The sequence below is a fragment of the Garra rufa genome, chromosome 13 (genome assembly GCF_049309525.1).
Source record: "Garra rufa chromosome 13, GarRuf1.0, whole genome shotgun sequence".
NCBI lineage: Eukaryota > Metazoa > Chordata > Actinopteri > Cypriniformes > Cyprinidae > Garra > Garra rufa.
Genome location: NC_133373.1, coordinates 2043999 through 2070455, shown reverse-complemented (window position 1 = coordinate 2070455; position 26457 = coordinate 2043999). Strand labels below are relative to the sequence as shown.

Here is a 26457-nt window from a genome sequence, read left to right as displayed (position 1 = left end):
TTCAGTATTCACAGTCTCTCACACACACACACACACACACACACACACACACACTGAAGCAGAACAACCAGTCAGATCATACACACAAGGCAAACACTGACACATACACACCCACATCCACCACTGATTAAAACAAGAGAGAATAGACTATGATTATCATAGTAGTCACATTCAGTAGAGAAAGTGTTACATTCAAACAGCTAGGCACAGTGTAACAAAAAGTCCTCCAGTGACCCAGAGACATTTCACCTGTAGAAAACATTACTGAGAGCATGACAGAACTACAGAAGAAAAGCTGAACAGAACCTCTACTTCCCCATAAATCAACCAGTCACACTAAAACTACACCAATACCTCCGACTAGCGAAACATCCGTTGTGATTTTGTTCCTCATTCTTTTGTTTAGAGGGTTTGACGGCAGGAATGTGTTACGACAATACAAGAAAACACCTACTGACTTTGCAGCTCAAAATATGGTCAAATCAGTTTGGCTTTAGGATCTTTGCATCTCTCTAAACATATCTTGTTAATTAATACGGCAAAAAATGCTTTTCTTAGATGTCTAAAAATTCTTTAATCAAGGAGGACGAGTAAAAATTATTGTCTGGTTTTCTGAAAAACAAGTCAAAATTAAGTGGGTTTTTGGTTTTTGGTCGTAAAAATATCGATTTTGATGCGCTCAAAGTTATGCCCCTAGTTCTCCCATTCACCGGCCATTGACCACAAAACGAAATCACGGTCAATCTCAAAAATGGCTCATTTGTCATAATTATGCTTTTAGATATATGTTTGTCTCGTTTACAGTAAAAAAAAAAAACAGCCCAGGTTGCATTTTGGCAATAGTCAAAGTTAAGTGGGTTTTTGGTTGAAACAAGCAAAATAATCTGGCAATGGCTTAAGAAAAATAATCTTGTTTTCTGTTTGAAATAAGTTTTTTGACTTTCAAAAAACTGCTATTATATGACTGACAGACTGCAATGGTTTAAGCTAAAAATCTTCATTTGTGTTCTACTGAAGAAACAAAGGCTATGTCTACATTAATCCGGATACATTTGAAAACTCAGTTTTCATTTTAATACGCTCTCCCTCTGTCCACACAAGCATTTCCAAGCATTTTCTTTTATCTTGTAAGAGAATACAAGGTAAATCTAAATCTAAATAACAGGCACAATTACCAGTATAAACATAGATATCTATTGGTACAATATGTGTCACATGACTAAATATAGAGTCGTTTTCAAATTTTCAAAAAAGCTTAATTTTCCTTAACAAAAACGCTGTCTCAGTGTGGACAGAAGGCCAACACGGAAAGAAAAAGATGTGTTTTTAAACGAAAACGTATTAGTGTGAACAGGGTCAAAGTCACCTACATCTTGGATGCACTGGGGTTAAGCAGATAAAAATCTAATTTCAATTTTTGAGTGAACTATCCCTTTAATCATCAGAAACATCATCCAGAATGTTTTTACTTTAACCTATTTCAATTTATAGAAACAAACTTGCACTGCATCTTTTGATTGGCGGAACAATTTGCATACCTGATACTCATTGGGCCAAAAAGTGCTGACAGCGAGCTCCGCCTTCATCCAGTCTTTGCCTGTGCAGGAAGTGACGTTCCATATGGGATTGGCCAGCGGCCCTTTATTGACTTTCACTAGGATGTTGAGCGTCCCGGGGCTGGAGCCGTCAGGGCAGTACAGGAGATAGTTGAAGTCGATGCAGTGAGTGTCGTTTTCTTTCATCACGGGCAGCTGCAGACGAGCCTTTTCTCCGTAATCATGCTGCGAGGTGTCCACCATCATGTACGAGCCTGGAGGGAAACAAGAACGGAGACAAGAGACACACGTGAGCTGTGAAGAACTCAACGATTATCAAACCCTAGTGAGCCGCCTTGCTGTCTACTACCTACACAGGCAGCAAAATGTGAATGATTTGGAGCTCTACATGAGTAGCATTGCATCCTGTGGAGTTTGATGTTTGCATATAAGATAACAACAATATTAATAACTTTTTTCACTGTTGTAATGAATTCTAGATTCAACGATTCAATTATTCTTAAAGGATACCTATTGCCAAAATGCAACCTGGGCTGTTTTTTTTTACTGTAAACAGGACAAGCTTATATCTAAAAGCATAATTACGACAAACGAGCCGTTTTTGAGATTGACCGTGATTTCATTTTGTGGTCAATGGCCAGTGAATGGGAGAACTAGGGGCATATCTTTGAGTGCATCAAAATCGATATTTTTACAACACTAAGAAGACTCGACACACCATGACACTTTGCTCGAAGTATCGCCTGGATCTCTACACATGAACTCCAGCATTGAGAACATTGTTTGTGTACACAGAGTTTACTAAGAAGAAAGTTTTTGAACAACTCACTTTCACTGTTTGAGTTTCCGCTCGCAGCCGTCTTGCCAGTCAAGAAGTGTCCATCTCCGAATGCGAGGATGGATAGCTCCTAAAGCATATTTCCATATAAATGCACGGCTAATTCGTTGTTTTGTCGCAAGTGAAAAACAACATTAACCTTCTAGTTGTAAAAAAGAGCCTCATATAAGCCTAATATTCCGTCCTATGGAGTCCATTCATTTTCATTCGGATATCGACACTTCTTGACTGGCAAGACGGCCGCGAGCGGAGACTCAAACAGTGAAAGTGAGTTGTTCAAAAACTTTCTTTTTAGTAAACTCTGTGTACACAAAGAATGTTCTCAATGCTGGAGTTCATGTGTAGAGACCCAGGCGATACTTTGAGCAAAGTTTCATGGTGTGTCAAGCCTTCTTAGTGTCATAAAAATATTGATTTTGATGTGCTCAAATTTATGCCCCTAGTACTCCCATTCACCGGCCATTGACCACAAAACGAAATCACGGTCAATCTCAAAAATGGCTCGTTTGTCGTAATTATGCTTTTAGATATATGTTTGTCTCGTTTACAGTAAAAAAAAAAAAAAAAACAGCCCAGGTTGCATTTTGGCAATAGTTATCCATTTAAAAAAAACAAAAAAAAATTTCCTTTATGCATGACATTTTCTGTTGATATTATAACTGAAATATTCCCAAATGAACTAAATTGAGGGCTTGTGCATGAAAACTAAATCAGTTGCCCAGCTCTAGATTTTATTGTTGCAAGAAAACAAAAACAAGAGTGTAACAAATTAACCTACACCAAGGAATGTACAAAATGTTGAGTGAAAACCATCTGCCAAAAACCAAATGAAGAAAACAAATCATGTGGGATTCTAGCAGGAACACACCAAGACGTAAACTCAGCCATTAGGACACAATTTTTCTGAAGTTCCGAGTCAAAGACTCACTCGTACACTTGGCAGTTGGCCGTGTGCTGATTACCGAACGCTTTTATAATCAGTCCACCGGAGAAATGGTTCCACGCTATCGGCCAAGACGCACAGGGCCCTATAGGATCTGGTTCCAGTTCTTTAAGCATGTGATTGCACTGCGAGGAAACCATTTCAAATCTCAGACGCCCAGAGGATGGACATCAGGCGGAGAGAGGACAGACTTCACCACCATTTGTCCAAATGAGCATACATCTGTTCATCTGTCCCTCCACGGCCAGGAAGAGAGATGACCAGTTCTCTCTCTTTGATCCTCATCTTCTGTCAGAGATAAAGTCTACATGAAATCCACCCTCTTTACTGCCTCAACAAACGCCCCTGGCCATGTTGTGTGCAGTTCATCAGCTGTGTGTTATTCCAGATTCAGGCTCTTTCAAGTGAAATATCTTTCTCTGTCTCTGAAATTACTTTTTCTCTGACGTAACCATTGGTCATGTGGGTGGGGAAAAATAATCTTACATAAAACATGACGTTCTGAGTCTTAGCTGCACTCAAGGCCGTTGTAAAATGATGATAAACACACACCTGTTAGCACACATTTGATTTTTATGAAACAAAATGATTCATTTTTACATAAACTATTGCATTCAGTGGGACAATTTAATCAGGAAAGGATTTAAGTACCATTCATTCTGCTCAAATTCAATGAATATGACGTTTTACAATATTTTAGCAAGAAAGTTTTCTATAGTAATTAACATTTGTTAATATTTTTTCAGCAAAGCTTCAACACTGCAAAAACATGCTTTTCTTACTTAGATTTTTTGTCTTGTTTCCAGCCAAAATATTTAAAAATTCAAAAATTAATAAGAATTTTCTAGATGAGTAAAAATGATTGTCTTGTTTTCAGAAAAAAATAGTCAAAATAATTGTGTTTTTGCTTGAAACAAGCAAAATAATCTGCCAATGGGGTAAGAAAAATAATCTTGTTTTCTGTTTGAATTATGTTTAACTGGCAGATTATTTTGCTTGTTTTAAGCAAAAACTCACTTAATTTTGACTTGTTTTTTCTGAAAATAATAAAATAATTTTTACTCGTCTAGAAAATGCTTCTTGATTTAAGAATTTTTAGATATTTTGGATGGAAACAAGACAAAAAATCTAAGTAAGAAAAGCATGTTTTGCAGTGAATTTATCTATCAGTTTTATCAGTTTAAGTCTATTTCAAATAAATGTTGTTATTTTGAACTTTCTATTTATCAAATAATTCAGAAAAATTAAATATATCACAGTTTTCACAAAATATGAAGCTGTTTTCAACATTGATAGTACAATATTAATACTTTGCAATATTACTATTTTACTGTATTTTTGGTCAAATAAAAGTAGCCTTGGTGAGCAGAAGAAACAGAAGTAAAATTGATTACAGTTATTATTATTATTATTAATACATGTAAATATTATTTGAATGTATATTACCATATCAGTGTTCCTACCTTTCCATAATAAGACACTTGAAAGGCCTCCCACCTTTTGTAATGCACAACATAGAGGCATATATTAACCAATAATATATATTGCTAATATATCCACCCAATCCCAGTGGCTGAAGTAAGTTATATAGCGCTGTGTGCATTAAATAAGTCATGAATGAAGTTTCACGAATAATATAATCTCCACTCTTTTAACAATCACAGTTGAAGATTCCAGTCTGGTGTTTTCCAAACACTGCTGCTCCTCTTTAATTTCCATAGAAATAGCAAATGTCTGAAACAGTGATCGTTTAGTTACGAGGATAGACTGTTTATTCAGGACACAGGTGTAATACTGTAGACACTTCCAGGCAGAGCTTTCATTTGAGCTTTATTTACAGATGAGACTCATCCATGAGATCTACTGGGAACTGCTGTTAAACATCTGTTTCTCTCTCAACAGGTGAGCTCTGGGTGAATGAAAAAGCCTCTTGCTTATAAGTACAGAGTTTAGATCAGGCCATCAGTATGTGAGAGACAGCAAATCAAAAGCAAACTGGCCAAGAGCTGCTGGCAACCCTACAATTTATATCTATCTCCTGATTCCACAGCAAAAAAATCTGACATAAACCTCCAATACAAAGGAAAGTCCTGATTGGTTGCACTAACACCTGCATTTCCTTGATTGCATTTACTCATTCGCATATTTCCTTCACACTTTCATTGCCGTCAAAATCTGGATTGTTTTTTAAAATATACAGAAATATACAACTTCCCTTCACAAAGACTACCTTTCCAATCTGTGGCTATACCGACACTAGAAGTGATAGTTCACTCAAAAATGAAATGTTGCTTTTAATTTATTCTCAAGCCAGGTGACTTACTCTAAGGTAACGTTATTCTTTATTAAAACAGTAAAGAAGCTGAAACTGTGGTCATTTAGAGTCAAAGTGAGTTTTGAGTAACTCTAACTTTGAGTAACTTTAGTAGTTTCTTGCAAGTTTCGCTTCATAAGACCTATATCATCAAGAGTTATGGGTATTAATTTTGTGTTCATTGATATGTATTTTGATTCTCAAAGTGACTGATTTGCACTTTTTATTATTTTAATATTTGAAAAATGGATTTGGGTGACTGTATATAGTATATATTTACTACTGTACATGGGGAATATACCCAGTACATTGTCAAAATGTGCAGTACAAAGCAATTCCAAACGATTTCTGCAATTCTGAAGGCATTTACTCATTTGCATATTTCTTTAACACTTCAATTGCTGTCAAAATCTGGATTGTTTTTTTTAAAATATACAGAAATAAACAACTTCCCTTCACAAGGACTACCTTTCCAATCTGTGGCTATACCAACACTAGAAGTGATAGTTCACTCAAAAATGAAAATTTGCTTTTAATTTATTCTCAAGCCGGGTGACTTACTCTTATGTGACTTTTTTCTTCACTAAAACAGTAAAGAAGCTGAAACTGTGGTTCTTGGTGATTCATAAAATGCATACTCCATAAGTCAAAAAAGCATATGAGATTAATGAAGATGAGATCAATGAAACGAGTTGCCAAAAACTAGCATCATAGGATCATAAGATGGTATTGTGTATTGCGGCTCATTTTGAGTCAAAGTGAGTTTTGACTGAGCAACTTTAGTAGTTTCTTGCACAGACTGATCATTTCGCTTCATAAGACCTAAATATATCATCAAGAGTCATGGGTATTAATTTTGTGTTCACTGATAAGCTTTTTGATTCTCAAAGTGACGGTAGCCACTGACTTGCACTCTCTAATATTTTATAAAAAATATGGATTTGAAAATGAAATTTTCAATTTGTTTTTTCTTTTTTTATGAAAAATGGATTTGGGTGACTGTATATTGTATGTATGTATTTACTTCTGTACATAGGGAATATACCCAGTACATTGTCAAAATGTGCAGTACAATGCAATTCTATACCTTTTCTGCAATTCTAAGATGAAAACTGTGCAGCATTTTTGTCAATAAGGCAAAATACTGACTACATACTACTGGCTGAAACCTTTAGTACGTGGTAGTATGCACTTCACTTGTTTTCCATTCCAATCACCCTGCTGGCTTTATTTTGTAATATTGCACATGCTTATTACTTGGCTATTTACCAAATAAGCAACAACATGTGCATGGATTTCTTAATGAATATGTATGGTTTTCTCTAAAGAAAGAGCGATGAAACTAGCAGAGTTATGGAGAAAATCACCTGACTAAGATTTATTATACAGCACAGTATGACACCATTGACCAATGCAACCAAGTATTACACATGTAATAAAGCTAAACACAACCTGTGTAAACAGGAAGTTAAACAATGAGCTCATGCGTCTCAGATAAGTGAACTTGCGGCAGGATTACAGAGCAATTCTGAATGCTGGCTGAGTAATTGAACTGACTCCAGGGGAAAGCGTGGCGCTCACAGCGGGCCGTTAATGGCTGCAGGTGAGAACAGCGGCGTGGATGTCAGAAGGTGTGTGTCCCGCCGTTTCCGCTATAAACGGCCGTTGGGTAAACACTCGTTTCTCGCAGAGGCCCCAGGCAACTCCAAAGGTCAAAGGTCGGTCGCATGAACTAAACGGCGTATCCAGATGGCACTAGTGTTCAGCCAAGAGTCACTGGCAAAAAATAAAACAGATTCATGAGCGTTTTTTGATTTATGTAAGTGCTTCCTTATGAACATGTGCTGGAGAGTGTGGAGAAGGTTTCTGTGAACTGCTCATTAATCACTTCAGTGTAAAACCAAGGAGAAATGACGAGAGCGGCGGAGGAAAGACGACAGAAGGCTCGACATATTAGACGAGCGAGTTTGGCCGGCTCTCAAAGCCACAAAAACACATGAACACGAGTTCAGATCCACAAGGCTCAGATTTGAGGCTGGTTTAGCGAGTACAGAGCTGTGGTTTATGTTAGTATGCTGCCCAAAACTGGACGGAGAACTAAACCACCACACCACTGATTGCACACAACTACACCCAGTTCAACTCTTCACTTGACAAACCTCAAACCTCACAGCTCAGGATGAATCTACACAACACATCTGCTCCAGACTCCAGCCAACCTGCTGTATACATAGGGAGCATGCAAATGAAATGGAAACACATGATGAGTGATCAATACTCTAATCAGTATAAACACACAGTACATAGGGCTGGGCGATATGGCAAAAAAAAAAAAAAAAAAAGAACATTTCACTTTTTTTAATAATGTGTGACTGAATCAAGATTAAAATGTGATTTTTTTTTACAGTTTGAAAAGATGCATGAAATATTAAGGCAAATAAAGTTTTGCCTATATGCAAACATATCATCAAATATATCTTCAGAAATAATGTTCAGAAAAATATTAAATATTTATTTCATTTTATTTTATTAATATAATATTACAACCATCATGCAAATATTAAGTATCAAACATTCCACTTCACGCATCTTGTGTTTTTCAGTGCATTTAGCTCTAGCAATACAGCATGTTCTATGTCATGGTATTATAAGCAGTTGGATCATTTTTCTTCTCTAAACAGTTATCATTGGCATTTTGCCAACTAATTAAACTGCAATTCCTCCGTTTAAAAATAATAAAATCATGGCAAAACATGATATGCAAATTAACCAATAAAATCAGAAAAAATGAAGAGTGCACACTAAAACTTTTTAATACCGTTTTTCACAATGCATAATGGCATTCCTTTCGAAATTGGTCCAAAAAGCACTTGTGTTGTTTTGTAAGAGAGAAATTTGTTTAAATTCACTGAATGTTTGTTCATTACACCACTCAAATTACATGAATATTCGGATTTCTCTTCAGTGAACAGCTGTAATGGATAAATTACTCATTCTTGCCACAGGTTTGTAAGTAATGATGGATATTTGTCAAGGTTTTGCCACAAAACTGTTCGCCAGCGGTAAAACTCTTCTTTTTTTAAAGGTCATTAGAGCTTCATCACTGCAAGTAAAATAAGAGTTTAATGTCACTGAGTGCAAGATGATTTCACCAATACTGTTTTTGCAGAAATGTGTGTACAGTGTTTGCTAAAAGTACACAGATGCACACACAGATGACCGCAAAGCTAATAAACAAAAACTCCAATTTTATGGGGTCTTTGAAGAATGGTTCAGCTTGTGAGCTTGAAAAGACAGCAATTTACAGAGCTGCTTCACACAGAGGAAAATAGGGCTGTGCTTTAAGAAAGTCCAAAAAAGACATTTACAATAACAAAAAAGCAAATAATTTATCTCAAAACTGAATTCAATAAAGCAAAGCAAAATAACAACAAGAACACACCCATTTCAGTTTGCTCTGCTGCTCATTTCACATGTGAAGAGGGCATTTGCTAAAGGTGAAGCGAAACATGTCCCGTTCATTCAAACGGTCACTGTTTTTCAATGCAAAAAACCTTATTACAATGCATTATCAGAGGCCCTAAAAAAATAACTCAATTTTATGCTTTAACTCAGGTAGCTCCTTAAGGTAACAACTGCAGGTCGCCATCTTTCACAGTGCATAATTCAACCCCTTTAAATCAACAGGTTGAGACTATTTACTCAAAGAGAGAACAAGAGAGACAGAAATGGATTGAGAAACAAGAAACTAGCAGTCATGACATCAACTATTGATGCTTTGATGTAAAACAGATCTCTGTGCCTCGTTCCAGAGGGTGTAGGAGTTCAGTGTGAGCAAGAGAGCAAATCCTCAGTCAATGTGAAATGTGCAGCGCATTAGTGTGTTCAGGGGTCTGATGTTCAAGTCACTCCTCAGTGGAATCAGAGAATGACTGGGCAGGAAAAAAAAACACGTTTTTGTTACACACTTCTGCAGAATGCAGCCTCGACCTATGCCAAAACCACACAAGTCAAACACACGCAGACACACCCAGACTAGTCAGAAAACACTTCAACCAGCTACTTTTACACTTTGGAAGCAGTTATAATGCTTGTCAAGGTTCCTGCACAATATTTTAGATATATAAACATCTGCTGCATTTGGCTAACCTAGATGTAACTCAAACAAGCTTAGACAAAATCTAAACAACAACTTATTTAAGTTAGGGCTGCTCAGTTATGTGGATAATCATAATCGTAATTATTTTGGTCAATATTGTTATCACAATTATCTAACATGATTTTGAGTGGGTCCGGAACTTTATATGATTGATTAATTTAAAGATTGCAATACAACAGAAAAAAAGATACAAATGAAACAGTTTTTTGGGGGACATAGTCTTCACTTTAAGAATTAAACATGCTGTGTTTCGTATAAAAACTACAAAAGTCCCTTCGTCAAGAGCAGTGAGTGATTTTGTCTTTGTCTTTTGTTGTTTGATGAACATTAAGCACAGAGACGGCAGAAGAAATATTACTCGTGGCCGCTTTAAGAGCTGCACGGATCCAATATACTGTTACACGTGTATTTTTATTCTTAACTGTTTAGGTTAATTTGAGACATAACTGACAAAGGTTTACACGAATCACCAAACGTCACATTTTGACATATACTTGCATGTATTTGACCATTTAGGTACACATCTGCTCCGTCTCTGAACGCATTTCGTGCTTTTAATATCACAACAAATAAATAAATAAACGTTAATAAATCAAGCAAGTCCCAATTTATGCAAGTCACTTTTACGTGATTTTACTGATTTGCATGTGAAATTGGGCTTTTATAGAGGAGCAAAAGCGCACAAAGGGGGCGGAATCTGGAGCAATAATCGTTTTATCTCGATTATCGTATTTTCATAATAATTTGAAGCTGAAATCGAAATCGAAACTGAATTTCGATTAATTGCACAGCCCTAATTTAAATACACATTTGCAGCGTTGACACTGATTATTAATGTTATTTCATATATTATTGAAAAACCACACTTATGGCAGTTGCACAATTCTTTGAGATTCATTTAACTTTAATTCCACATCCTATAATTCTACAGGGGCCTTAAGTGACACTCTATTAGACTAGATTACTTTGAACAACCAAAGGCACTGGTTAAACGTGCAGTTGTCTGAAAATATAAGCTGATCTGTTATCTCTCAACATTCAGAGAGGAAACAGACCTGTCAAACACATCCCATCTGAGCTCTCTTTGATTGCTCATGAAATGCGAATAACTGAAATGGGCTGTTGGGTTTTTGGCAGTGATGTAAAATGCGGGCATTCACATTCAGATCCCCGCTGCTCCGAGAGAAACGCTCAACCTTCACCAGAGGAAAAAACTGCACAATGTGAGAAAAATCTGAGAAAAACCATAGCAATTAAAAGCATTTACAATGAGTCATTTTGAGGCATTAAACACAGCTTTAATGACCATTTCCATAATACCAGGGTTACCGCTATCACAATAAAATGTGGGAACCAGTCATCAAAACCCAAAACAAAACAACCAATTCTGGAAACGGCTTATACTAACTGAAGGAGATCTTGCACTGATTATGATTTCACAACAGTTTCGTTTTTGGTAGAAATTCTTAGAATTTCATAGAATAAAACGGACTGAATTTTACATCCACAGCAGTCATTATCTAAATAAGGCATCCGCGGCTATCAAAACACAGTCTCAGAATAACATTGACGCTGTCACAACACTCTCAACAAGATGGCTGACAGAAGACACTCAAGATGGCTGTCACACTTCCCACAACACTAACGCGACCGTTCCGCGCTAACAGCCGAATCGCAAACTGCCTACGCCGCCTCTGCAGCGCTCAAACACAGCGCACATCAGTCCAAACTGCTCGGCTTCTTTAAGAGCGCTCTCATTTTACAGGCCAGTGGAAAGGCCGGTACGGCGCGCTCTCCTTCATGGCAGTGACCCACATTAACGGGAGACTGTTGAGGGGAACGGTCCCTTTTGTCAGGCAAACACTGGCCAGGAGATGTAGAGCGGAAAGCTCTGTCGCTGCGCTGAAATGCTCGTCCTTCCCAACGATCTTTAAACGCTCACAGTAACTCAAGACCTTCACAAGAGCATAACCAGTCATTCAGAGCCAGCAGCACTAAACATGAGGTTCAGGAGCAGAACAGTTTTGCAGTTTACAAAATGTAAAATGTAAATATTTTAAAGACAATATATCTTGTCCAAAGCAAACTTTTCCAGTGAAGAGTTACAAAACACTATATCACTTTATAGCCTTATGTAAATTCCTCAGACTATTTAATTAGAGTTATCACTCAGTAGTGTTCACAGTAGTTCCTCCTATCCATGTGTCCTTAAAATTAAATAGCATTAACTTACAATTATAGAATTGTTTTTAGCTAAAAACTACTGTTTATTACTTTTGCGTAAATTAGGGACCCATATTTAGTAAAAATTATTGCTAATGTGCAGTCAACATAATCTTTTGAATAAACTGTATCCAATACCATTAAAATTCTACTGCCTTCTTAGGTAGGGATGTCTATAAACACCTTTTTTGAAATGCAAAGCTCATGCCATAACAAAAACACACAATTTCTACCTATTTCTTGTTTTGTTGGTATAGATCAATTGATTTAGTTATATTCCGTGATATTAAATAATATTTTTGACTTGAATAAAACCAGTTAATGTTCAATACAGTGAGACAAGATGCAACAGCCATTTGCCAAGATAAATGTGACCCTGGACCACAAAACCAGTCATAAGGGTCGATTTTTGAAATTAATATTTTTGAGAAATAAATAAGCTTACAGCTCTTACAAAATACAACTCTTTGAAAATCAGGAATTTGAGGGTGCAAAAAAAATCTAAATATTTTGAAAATCACCTTTAAATTTGTCCAGATGAAGTTCTTAGCCATGCATATTACTGATCAAAAATAAAGTTTTGATATTTTTATGGTACGAAATTTACAAAATATCTTCATGGAACATGATCTTTACTTAATATTCTAATGATTTTTGACATAAAAGAAAAATCAATCATTTTAACCCACACAATGTAATTTTGGCAAATGTTTGCAGTGTAGTCAACTACTTTTCCCAAGCAATCATCTGACTGCAGTGTAGATGTAATTTGGCAAAATGACTGTTTCAGAATCATTTCCCATAAAATTGCTAAATATATGGACTCCAAGCCCTGTGTAGGATGTGCAGAACATGACAGTAAAATAAAGCAGAGAGTAGGGTGGATGAGGGAGTGCTGTGTGAAACAGCATTTATATAGTCATGTCAGGGTTACTCCCAGCGCTGTGTGTGCTCTGCAGTAACCTTCGTTCCATTCACATGCTCCCCAAAGCCAGTTGGACAACATCACTGGATCTCACCAAACACCCCTCCAGTGGAACCAGGTTTTCATCAGGCTTTACAGCTGGAGATTTAGGTGCGTATCAAACGGCACACGTTCCGCAGCATGACAATCAGTGTATATGCATAAGCATCCTGAGGCCGATCCATGAGGCGGATCTAAGTGCCCTCAGCTGAGACGTCCCAATTTTACATCTGAGCTGTTTCATAAAGAGCTCTATCTCCACATGAACACCACTCAACTTTACTTTTTTGATGTTTATGACAGCAGAGGGATGTTAGAACTCTGTACTGAGTCTTCTGGGTAGAATGATTAAAGAAGATGAGAAACTGTCCACCATTTATTTCACCATTTACTAAAAAAAATCCAAATCCACAACCCTCAAATCAAAAGCTTTTGACTTCCAGTGTTTAAGTAGATTTAAAGCCATTGAACATCAGTAAGAAACTACCAGCCCATTCACCAGAAGATCAACTCCTCATTTACAACTTTGTGCATTTCCATTTCAGTTGCTTTGGGCTATGTCGCCTTAAATCACTAACTTCCATTGAAAAGGAGCAACTTCCGGTTGATTTTTATGGCAAAATACTATCAGTGTAAAAACCCCTTTAGGCAGAATGATACAAAAAAACAAAACCAGCATCTAATGTGCCTGTGCTAATCCACCATCACTCAAAAAGTATCCCTGTAGGTGTAGAGAATCCTCTCCAGGCTTTGTGCTCACTTACTGTTACAATGAGTCACTCAGCCACGCCGTCCAAACGACTCCCTCAAGGACTGAGACATCAACCCATGCAGCTAGCGTCACTTAATGTTTGTAATTATGGGGAAAACACATCATGCAAACATGTTTGCATCACATTATAAAAATGCTCTGTTTGCAGAGAGTGCAGGAATGGACCATAATGAACCTCATACACATCAGCTACTAATAAACCTATATAAACTCATTTTTAGTCCACATTTGTCTTCCACTTTCCATCTCTTTGTGTTCTTCCATCCCTCTCTCTTTCTATCCACATATCTGTCCATCTCACTGTCTCTTTCCCTTTCAATTCTTCTCTCTTTTGCAGTCTTATCTTTTTCTTAACATGTATGTGTATTTTTCTGTTCATTTTCTGTCCACATTTCTCTCGTTATCCATCTCTCTCTATTTTCCCCTTCCATCCTTCTCTTTTTCTTGTCAATTATCATATTATGATATATATCTTTTCTGTGTCACTTTTGTCCACATTTCTCATTTCCTGCCCATCTCTGTATTTTCTCTTTCCATCCATTTCTTTTTCTATCCACATTTTGTGATGTTCCTGTCCATCCTTTATTCTTGTTCTCTTGTCCATTTCTGTATACTCCTGTAAATCTTTCTGTTCACATGTCTATTTTTTCCGTCTAATTTTTGTCCACATTTATGTCTCTTCCTGTCCATGTCCCTGTCCAGTCCATCTCTCTCTCTACAGTTGCTTTATTCTGTCCATTTTTGTCTACATTTCTCTCTTTTAGTCCATCTGTTTCTATTTTCCCCTTCATCCTTCTTTCTTCGATGTCTATCGTTCTGTCCATTTTTATGTCTTTTCCTATCCTTTTTCATCCACATTTCTCCTTTCCTGTCCATCTTTTAGTCTTGTTCTCTTGTCTACATCTTTCTGTCCACATTGCTATTTTCATGTCTACTTTTTGTCCACATTTCTGTCTCTTCCTGTCCATGTCCCTGTCTACAGTTGCTTTATTCTGTCCATTTTGTCTACATTTCTCTCTTTTAGTCCATCTCTTTCTATTGCCCCTTCCATCCTTCTCTCTTATTGATGTCTATTGTTGCCAATATTTTTGTCCTTTTCTATCCTTTTCGTCCACATTTCTCCTTTTCTGTTCTCTTTTAGTCTTGTTTAGACTCTTGTCTATTTCTGTCTACTCCTGTATATCTTTCTGTCTACATTTCTTTTTTGTCCACGTTTTGTCCACATTGTCTCTTCCTGTCCATCTCCCTGTATATTTTCCATCATTCTCTCTTTTTTATGTCTATCAAACTGTCCATGTTTCTTTCCTGTCCTTTTCTGTCTTGTCCTGTCCATCTTCATGTCTCTTTCCCAGTCCATCTTTCTGTCCACAGTTGTTTTTCCCCCTGTCCTTTTCTCTATCCCTCTGTCCAAACTTGTGTCTTTTCCTGCCCATTTTACCCAATTTTTTTCCCTGTCTATTTTGTCCACCTTTCTATATTTTTCCCCTGTCCCTTTGCCTCTCTGCAGAAAAAGCACTTCTGTCGATTGCCTGATATCAAAATTAAGACATGTAAATATCCCATCTTCGTCAACTCTAGATGCGAGACAAGTCAGATAAGAGTCCTCTAAATGGTGTTCTCAAGCGAATGTAGTGCGAGACTGCAGCCCACACACTAGCAAAAACAGTGAAACATAAACCTTAATAAATGCATGCCTTTTAAATGCAGCAAACAATGACAAAATATCAAATTTCCATTTTGTCCTATTCATTTGCTCAAATGTGTTTGTCAACCAAGCACCTCGAGCAAGATGCAACAGCTATTATCATAAAAGCTGCCGTGTTCCCCTTCAGGTCCTCTCCTTGTGAAACCCTACCTGACTGAAAGCAAGGGCTGACGACCTTCTCTGTTCTCCTGCCTTGATTAATAACTTAATATCTTATTAATTAAGGAATTTAGCTGAGAGTGAAATGCTTTAATTTCCCTGAGCAGAATCTCCTGTCTGAAAACGAGTGATTAAGCGTCGGAGAGGTGAAAAGTGAAGGTCGCAACGCTCCACTCTCCTCTCTTGTTCGCGTCTTCTTTGAGTGCATTTAAAAAGCTTAATTGTGTCACGTATGACAGTCCTTTGACCAAAGCCTTTTTCCCCCTTCGGCACTTCACACGTTTTGTCATGTAAATGGCAAAGTATTTTCAGATCCCATCCGAGGAGTGTTCGGAGAGCGGGAACGGCAGTTGAAGGAAGATTAATGTTCTGTTACCTGCCTATTTTCTCTCAACTTCTTCAGTTCTTCAGTAATGGCTTTTACACTGACACGATAAGACACAGCTGCAAATTTGTTCAAATGTTAGCAACCCATTAAAACATTCCTAAATCTGCCTCACTGTTTAAACAAGCCCAAGGGCAGATAAAACCATGCATTTTCACTCTCACTCTGTGTTCTTTCAAATTGGAGATTTCCCCACTTGCCTCAGATTCTCCAACCATGAGGTTAGTGAAGATGTAATAGTGCGTAGTAGAATCTAAATCTAGTTTAATCCAGCTATGCACAGGTTTGTCTGATGGACTCACCCTGGGGCAGGTCAGAGGGCAGGTATGGCACTTCTTGAGCGCTGACATGCGTCCAGTCGAAGTCGTCGTAAGGATCCTGCTGGTAGTCGCATTGTGCTGGGCCATCATCAAAGGTGCAGCCACCTAGAAGAGAAGACAATTATACACGTTACAATACAAACATAAATGCACAACTTTATTAGTACAGCACCTGACAGCTTTCTGTGAATGAGATCCAAAAGTCTGTGACCACTGGTGAAAAGCACATAGACTTGATTTTTTATTTTTATTTTTTTCATACAAAGTGACAGCATTAAACCCACCCAAATACATGTTTTCCAGTATACCTTCCATTTGAACTCATTGTTTTGTTTCCAGTTTTCATTTTGATCACGGACTTTTATTATATGACACTTTTTTAGTACAGCATAAAAACTTTAGCATATGGTCACGATATATGAATATGAAGGGTATAATATGAATATGGTATGTAAAAAGGATGATCATTCAAATGTTATACAACAGATAGATTTTATGGCATAGAAGAACCTTTTTTGTCTAAATGGTTCCATAAAGAACATTTAACTTCTGAAGAACCTTTCTGTTTCACAAAGGGTTCTTTGTGGTGAAAAAAGGTTCTTCAGATTATAAAAAGGTAAGAAAGAGATGGTTCTTTAAAGAACCTTTGACTGAATGCTTCTTTGTGGAAGCAAAAATGGTTCTTCTATGGCATTGCTGGGAAGAACCTTTTAAAGCACCTTTATTTTTAAGAGTGTAGTACCATTTAATGCCACCACTGTACCATGTTCAATACTTTTTATAAGGTTAAATAACCCCTATGATTTACCATATGACAGAAGAGCAAGTCACTTCTGCACATGCCCAAATCGAGTGCTCAACACTCTTAAAAATAAAGGTGCTTTAAAAGGTTCTTCACAGTGATGCCACAGAAGAACCATTTTTGCTTCCACAAAGAAGCATTCAATCAAAGGTTCTTTAAAGAACCATCTCTTTCTTACCTATTTATAAACTGAAGAACCTTCTATCATCACAAAGAACCTTTTGTGAAACAGGAAGGTTCTTACGGAACCATTTAGACAAAAAAGGTTTTCTATGGCATCGTGAAGCACCTTTATTTTTAAGAGTGTAGCTTCCTTATAAAACACAGCCTCTGTTTGTGTTTCTCAAGTCGGCTATTATGTTCTTACAACAACAACCCAGACTCTGTTACTCATTTACAGAGATTACTGATATCTCAGTCTTATTATGAAAAGTGCAGGCGAGACAGGGTGATAATGAGTACTAGCACATACAGTCAAAGACTCAGCTAACAAGAGCTTTATAAACCTTTAAAAGCATAAATCATCTGTGATTCATACCGTTATGAACACAGAATCAGGTTTGATATATTAGAGTTGTGGTGCAGCAGTAGCATATTACACACTTACAACATATAGGAAAGTCTTCCCATCAAGAGTGTGTCACGTCCTTCTGCCATTCTGCCTCTCTTTTTGCCAATATCCGCCTGTGTGTGTCTATGTGTGTGTGTGTGTGGTTGGCAAAACTGGCTTCCCTATTCAGTTCATGAGTGTGAATGTGAATTGTTCACACTCCACAGGATGTTGAATTGATATTTGAATTGAAATGACAGGATGATGAATTTACTGAACTGTAATTCAAAGAAATGTACACAACAGATGAATTGCATTAGTAAAACGCAAGCTTTGAGACCAGATATAAGTAATTACATGATGCATTTTGACTAATTATGCCAATTTATTTAATGACATGTACAATATATATTTTAGACTGCACATGCATATTATTTTCTGGTGTTCTGCCACGATGATCCATCACATAAAATACACTGCAATTAGAACTTTAATGCAACTTCTATTCAATATAAATCTACACGCTCATAAATTGTTATACAGTATATTGGTATTTCTATACAATAGTATATGCATTTCATTGAGTGTTCATGTATGTGTGTGTGGGCTTAGATGGGAGCTGATGCAGTCATGGCACAGAACAGACATGAGTGTAGGCAGCAGGACGATCTGTCACCGCTCTGTGTGTGTGTGTGTGTGTGTGTGTGTGTGTGTGTGTGTGTGTGTGTGTGTGTGTGTGTGTGTGTGTGTGTGTGTGTACGTGTTTTTCCACTTTCTCATGCATGTCTTCTAGAGTGCTCTATTGCCTGACAAATATCACTACATTTGCAATGCTGAAGCAGGTGGCTCTTGCTTTAAAAAACAAATATACATTGCAATTGAATAAATATTTAGAAGCATTCAGTATATTAATGAGCATTGGTTGAGTGATAATGTACAGTCTTAGTAAAGTATGACAGATTGTGTTGATCTGCTGTATCTTTCACAAAGCATCAATAAGCTGCGAGATGGAGAACTGAGGCATGCAAATTTCAGCATTTTATAGACTTTTAGGCTACATTTGTGCCATTATTTGATTTGTTTAATATAATAAAGTCTACCAGGGAGGTAAAAGGGAATATCATCACACTCAATATCTCCATCCTCTCCAATCTTAAACATTCCACTACAACTTCCAAACTGGACATTCATCTGAACGATCAACTATCATCTTCTTGAAAAGCTGTTTGACAGGACGTCATGACTGACTCAGAACTTGTTAGTGACTCTAAAGCAGTGCATTCATTATGTGAGGTTTTCTCACCTGTGTAAAGGTCAGACGCTCCGTGTTTTACATCCACTGACCTTTACAACCTCTCAGTGATTTCACAGAGAGAGCAGAAATCCAGACAGATGAAGGTGTTAATTAAACGGCCCTGCGTTACGTTGGGAAAGAAATATCTGCACCTTCCCAAGAGACCACACAAATTTATCTCCACAGCGAGCCTAAAGTTATACATGGAAATGAGTCCTCATCGTTCAACAGATCTCTACGCCAGACTGCGTCGAAACAAAAATTACAATAATCTCAACTCAAGCACATTTTGCAGTTCTCTAGTTGCAGGATTGTGTAAGCATAACAGACCTGAGCTCTACGTTTTAATTGATTTTAAGGGAATATCCTGTGCCAGTGTAGTGTAGATTTAGTTTTAACAGAGTAAAACAGGCAATTCCTACATTTTGCACTTCAAACGCATGCAAATGTAGGAAACGGCTGACGACGACTTCTGCAAACAGACCGTTGCAAGAGTGGATTGAGTATGTGAATCAAATGAACTAAAGAAGAAGAAAGCTAACTTCCAGAGAGCAGGAGAGACGTCTGCACACTTAATCTGACTGAATATAACGGTAGGCTAATAATACCGCTGTCATTTACTGCTAATCCACAGACTTAGTGCCATGTCATGCTAAAATCATTTGAGACGCACTAAATTAAAAGACATGTCACTTCTTATGCATCCAAGAGCACTAATAAAAGTTACATTATGAGCTGAGCCTCAAACCTCTAACAACACCATAAAAAGATACTTAGTCTATTATGGATCAAATTGGTCGCAAGCACAGAAATAGGCCAATATAGCACTAGAAAGCTGTGGGTGGGTTTTGTTTAAAAGTGCAAATATAGCAAAAATAGCTTATGCATGTTTATTATTATTTTCCCTTCCGTTTTCAATCCAGTAGATAATGTGGATGAAGATCACTAAATTTTACTTTCATGTGACCCTGGTCCACAAAACCAGCCTTAAGTAGCACGGGAATATTTGTAGCAATAGCCAAAAATACACTGTGTGGGTCAAATTTTTTTAATGGTCAAAATCATTAGGATATTAAGTAAAGATGATGTTCCATGAAGATGTTTTGTAAATTTCCTACCGTAAATATATTAAAACATTTTTTTATGAGTAATATGCATTGGGACAACTTTAAAGGTGATTTTCTCAAATAGATTTTCAAATAGTTGTGTCTTGGACAAATATTGTCCTATTATAACAAATATATATATAAATATAAAAAATTTACTCGTATGACTAGTTTTGTGGAACAGGGTCACATTTCTATTTTTTTTTTTTTTTTTTTTTCACTTTTTGTCCACATGCATAATATACATTGCTAAGAACTTCATTTGGACAACTTTAAAGGTGATTTTCTCAATATTTAGATTTTTTTGCACTCTCAGATTCCACATTTTCAAATAGTTGTGTCTCGGCCAAATATTGTCTTATTACAACAAACCATACATCAATAGAAAGCTTAATGCATAAATCAAAATTTAAAAAAAATTACTAGTTTTTGACTGGTTTTGTAGTCCAGGGTGACATTTCTATTTTCCTGTCCACTTTTTGTCCACATGCATAATATGCATTGCTAAGAACTTCATATGGACAAATTTAATGGCGATTTTCTCAACATTTAGATTTTTTTTGCACCCCAGATTCTAAATTTTCAAATAGTTGTATCTCAGCCAAATATTATCCTATCCTAACACTATTTATTGTCTTTCAGATGATGTATAAATCTCAATTTAAAAAAAAAAAATACCCTTGTTACTGGTTTTGTGGTTTAGGGTCACATCTGAAAACCTATATAAACATTGGCCTACATTTTCATCTATAGCTTATATCCAGACAGGACCTGAACCGAGAATGAACTCTTTTCTTACATATAGTTTCACTCTTGAGTGCCTGGGTATCAGTTAAATGTGTTTGCAAAAGGCCAGTGTGTGTGTAATTTTAAATGGTTTAGCAAACAAAGAGACTCCCGAACCAAAGCAAAACATCCTCAAATTCAAGACAAAATACAACACCCACTGAATCGTCTGGCGGCGTTTAATTTATCTACAGCACAGGAAATTGAGCTCAGTCCTCGCAGCGGCGTCTGCCCACATTCGCACACACATAATGCTCTCCAACATCACAAAACCAAACACCTCCACACACCATCTGACTCTCTTTGACGCGCTTGGCTCCGTCGAGGGGCCGGAATAGCCGCGGATAGCTGGCCCGAGGACAGAGCGCTGACAACAACGCCCGCTTATGTGCCGAGGACAGAATTCATCTGTCTAAATGGGGCAGCGACTATTCAGGAGGTCCAAATCGCCACAATCCCACTGCCTTATGCAGAAAATATCTTTCATACCCCACCGAACGCTTGGCGTTTGGCGTTTCACAGCCGCCGTGCTCCGTTCATTGTGCAGGACAGACGGGCTGAACGCTTTAATGAGTCCATAACGCGGCGCTCCGCTCCAGATGGGCCCGAATGCGGCTCCTGCATTCAGCGCGGCTGCAAGGACACTAACGGGGATGATTTGCATACTAATCTATGGCTGCAAATATTCAGCCTCGCTAATGAAATAATAGCCTGCTCTTCATTTACATAATAAAATAATTATTGTGTCTGATAAAACCTCAAGGGCAAAGCCCGCTCGCAGTCCCCAATAAACACGGGTTAACAACTCCATCCCCGCACGCTCGTAAACACCCACTTATTAACAGTGATTGAGAAAGAGTCTTTCCCTGCAGAAGTCTAGGACACAAATCAGCACCGAATCAGCCCACGTTCTCGAATTAAAACTCAGGAATCGATTCCTAATATTGCAAACTAGCCAGATGTGGAAAACAGTATGGCGGGGAGGTGATGGAATCAATCATAAAGCCATCAGCGACTGAACTAAATTGAAAAACACAAATAATGATCCAATCAACATGAAGAAACACAAATAGCGCTCGTGTTGTTTCGGGTAAAATGGGAAAATGTTATTTTACAGAAGGTTAGTCACAGACAGCGTCAGATTAATCAACTTCACTCGAAATCTCATAAATAAAACCTCTGTTCTGCACTGCTCTGTTTTATTACGTTCGGCTTACATTTCCTCTGTGCTCCATTCTGTTCTCCACTGTTTGGATCTTATTTTTACCTACACTTCTAGTTGTGAAAGCAGTTTTAACCCTGCAGTGTCAAGAATGTCAGCGCAGGCTGTTTAGCAACAGACAACAAATCATAAACTCAATAATGGTTACTTCGTTAAAAATTCATGAGCTTTACAAAGCTGCAAAACCTTTACAGCACTGTTCCGTTTCAGTTAAAACTGATTATTTACTCACCCCCTTATCATCCAAGATGTTCATGTCTTTCTTTCTTCAGTCGTAAAGAAATTATGCTTTTTGAGGAAAAACATTTCAGGATTTTTTCTCCATATAGTGAACTTCTATGGTGCCCCAAGTTTGAACTTTCAAAATGCAGTTTAAATGTGCCTTCAAAGGGCTCTAAATGATCCCAGGCAATTTTTTAATGCCAATTTACATACGTTTTAACCTCAAACACGCATCTTGTCTTGCTCTGTCTGAACTCTGTTTTTCCGGATCAAGACAGTTCAACACATCGCTGTTTAACCTTTTTTTTTAAGAGTGTTTGACTTTCTTTGCATGTTCACTTTGCAAACACTGGGCTGATACTTCTGCAGCGATGTAGGATGATTTGGAAATAATTTTTGAAGTTGAGGGAGAAAATAAGATGGGAGTTTTTCGACATACCCTAACTGTCTTGAACCAGAAATAGCAGCAGGCAGAGCAAGACAAGACAAGCAATTGAGGTTAAGAAGTATATAAACTGTAATTAAAAAGACAAACAAACATCGTTTCCCAAGATAAGACCCTTCTTCCTTGACTGGGATCGTTTACAACCGCATTTGGGATTGTCTGAAGCTGCATTTAAACTGCATTTTAAAAGTTCAAACTCGGGGCACCATAGAAGTCCCCTATATAGAGAAAAATATAATATAATATATAATATGAAAATATAATATGAAATATTTTCCTTTAAAAAACTAAATTTCTATACGACTGAAGAAAGAAAGACATGAACATCTTGAATGACAAGGGGTGAGTACTTTATCTGTACTTTTTTTATGGAAGTCACATACTCTGTTATTTTTACAGTTTTGCTTCACAATGTCTACAAGACAAACTGATGCAAATGTGAACGCAAACTCAGGTCTCTCTATGACTTGAGTCGCACTACAAAAAGATGACCTTGGTTTCACAATTTCAGACGTGAAAGCCTGTAGATATACAATATGATGGTCAATGGTGTTGAAGAAAGAGATAAAACCCAAACGACTTTCGGTGACTTTCAAAGCCGAACAGACTGCTGCGATGATGGCTAAATGGCTTCTCTCACTTTTACCTAAAACAAAATGTTCAATTATGTAGAAATAACAAAAGGTGACACTTGTCTGTAGGTAAACAATACATGTCACTTCCTCCGCTGTGCCTGAGTGCTTTGATTCAGAGTGTTTTGACCGCGGGTTTGCGGCTGTTTTAAAGCAATCTTTGTGCGCTTCATTGTGTGTTCGCCGAGTGGACCGAGAGTCTAATCTCACTATTAACATTATTTCTGTGAAAAGGGAGAAGCAGTCTTCTTGAAGGGCACAAAGTTATTTTCTACTTGTAGAGCAAAATGTCAAAAGCGCACACGTTGTAAATGGATTTCCTACCAATTAAAACGGCTGAAAGCAACACCTTCAGAGACTGTCAAAATACTCCTTAACCCCTTCGCTGAAAGCGCTGTCGGCACGCCTGCACAAAATCACTTGCACCGCTTCGGCTGAATCACTATACACACGACGGCCATTTGCATGCCAATTAAAGAGTGCTGCTGCACACGGAGATAATGAAAAAATAAACAATTAAAAATGCATCTGTCAAAAAATAAACAAACAGGAGTGAGCAAGATCATATTCATCAGTGTATTACAGAATTTGGGGTGTAAAACTCATAAAAATGCAACAAAACGTCTTCATTTTCTTTATGCATGCTATAAATTGTTCTTTCTTGGGATCTGAGGCTGAAATATGAGCTGCACATTCAGTGTGAGAGCTGCGTCGGGCACAGATGATGTTTTACTGCCCGTCGTACGCTGGAAAACCTCCGCATGACATCAACAAGCTGAAAACGCTCCGCACCTCTGACCTGCTCCGGCAGACCCTCGCATCTGCCTTCAGTCTCATGTGGGGATCGCTGAGCCTTTACAAATCACTGCTGAAGAGGTTCACACAGAGTTAAACGTCTCCTCCGTCCCGTGAAACACAAACCCTCGCTGGGGTGTGGGACGTGAGCGAAAGAGAGAAAGAAGGTAGTAGCTGAAATCAGACACTGGCACATCTAAGCCAAGGGGCTTTAAACAGAGACAATGAAGCGCTGCAGAGGTGAGACTTTGTCTCGTGGAGACTGTTCATCTGGAAATCATTCAGCTCTATGCAACTACATTGGGCAGCGGCTTTATGAATAGGTAATTCATGAGTTCGCCTGTCCATTTTTGTCTTAATAGTTAATGGTAAACAAACTTGGCTTGCTGTGCTTGTACATTTCCTACTGTACGTTTATAAAAACTTAATTTTTGATTAATGTGCATTGCTAAAAACTTCATTTGGACAACTTTAAAGGTGATTTTATCAATATTATGACAGGTTTTGTGGTCGAGGGACACAAATGATACAGTTTAGCTACAATCAAATAATAGAATTTTGCCTAAAATACTACATTTCTGTACAGACTTATTCTTTTTTTAACTTTTGAAATGACTTGATTTACAAAAAAATTCCACCTTATTAAATATAAATCACTAAATAGGCCATACCAATATTGTAAACATTGTAAATATTTAACTATTAATTATTAGTAGTGAAAGTAGCATGGGTATATTTTCTAGCTATAGCCAAAAATACATTTTATTAGTCAAAATGATCATTTTTTCTTTTATGTCAAATATCATTAAGATATTCATGTTCCATGAAGATATTTTGTAAATTTCCTACTGTAAATACATCAAAACCTAATTTTTGATTAGTAATATGCATTGCTAAGAACTTTATATGGACATCTTTAAAGGTCATTTTCTAAGCATTTGGATTTTTTTGCACCCTCAGTTTCAAGATTTTCAAAAAGTTGTATCTCAGCCAAATATTTTCCAATCCTAACAGCCATATGTAAATGGAAAGATGATATAAAAATCTGAATTTCAAATAAAAGTGTGACTATGACTGGTTTTGTGGTCCAGGGTCACATATCACATATTTTAAAGCCTATTTGAAAAAAAAAAGTGTAAATATTACTCTGTGTATTATGTGTATTATTACGTTTTCCATCGTGAAACAATTGTGAAACATTTTCAGCTAATTTTATCAAACTTCACACTTTTTACCATTAAACCGTAGTTAGAATTTCTGCTCAGCTTCTTTACTTTGATTGGCCTTCTCAATCATTTTGACATTAATGAGTGCTGATAGACCAATAGCCAGCCTAAAAACATAACTTTTAAATCTTTTTTGTTATCAACAAAAAAATTTGGCCAGGTTCTTCATTGGCACCAATGGTTCCATGAAGAACATCCATGGAACCTTTCAAATGCAGAAAAGGTTCTTTATGGTAGAAAAAGGTTCTTTAGATTTTTAAAATGTTCTTCAAAATGGTTCTTTTAGGAACTGTTCACTGAAAGGTTCATTGGGGAACCAAAAATGGTTCTTCTATGGCATGACTGCAAAAACATCCCTTTGGAGTCTTTTTTTTTTAAAGAGTGGATATTAATACAGTGTGAGTGGTTATTGCATCAACTCGCTCTGCTGTAAAGCTGCTTGTGCAATACGACATGACATCAGCATTTTTGTCGCACTACATCGCCAGTGTTGGAAAAACTAGAGTGTTTTGAAACAGCTAAAGTAAAGGCTGCTAAACAGCCTCAAACAATCAAAAGCTCCCAGCAGGGCGTTCACAGTCCCACCTCCCCGAATCAAACAACACCAAGGCCTCTCTGTTTGCTGATTGGCCGGCTCCGATGATGTCACAAAGGGCCTGAAGAGGCAGACGGCTTTTGAATTGCAGACGCACCTTCTCTTCACACACGAGTCTCTCCCAACAAAGAGAGGGTGAGCCTGACCTACTCCAAACAGCCTTTGATAACAGCTCTCTGAAGGCAGAGAGAGAGAAAGAAAAAGAGAGTGCGCTGGCTGGTTTACTGATGAGACGTCTCCTCTGTAGTTTAACCTGTCCCCACGCTTTCCTTCCGCACCATTTTACAGCGCTAAAGAACAAAAGACACGAGTCGGCAGCATATAATTACCCACGAAAGTGCGGAGCCGGCTCGCGACACTGCCAGCATGAATCCTTCATTCTCACTTTTACTCACCGCAATCTCTCTCTCCGACAATAAAACGCCACTGTGCCACTTTACACGC

The 26457-nt window shown here is 37.5% G+C and overlaps 1 protein-coding gene across 16 annotated transcripts in view; it reads right to left on the bottom strand.

The window, feature by feature from the left end:
* ptprk (protein tyrosine phosphatase receptor type K) overlaps window positions 1–26457 on the bottom strand; it is a 222837-nt gene that overhangs the window by 153705 nt on the left and 42675 nt on the right. For all 16 annotated transcript variants that reach the window (XM_073817108.1, XM_073817107.1, XM_073817113.1 and 13 more), the window contains 2 exons: window positions 16321–16443; window positions 1539–1810 (listed from right to left, as the gene is read on the bottom strand). In XM_073817108.1, the coding sequence (XP_073673209.1) occupies window positions 1539–1810; window positions 16321–16443 (395 nt within the window). The remainder of the gene's footprint in view (window positions 1–1538; window positions 1811–16320; window positions 16444–26457) is intronic.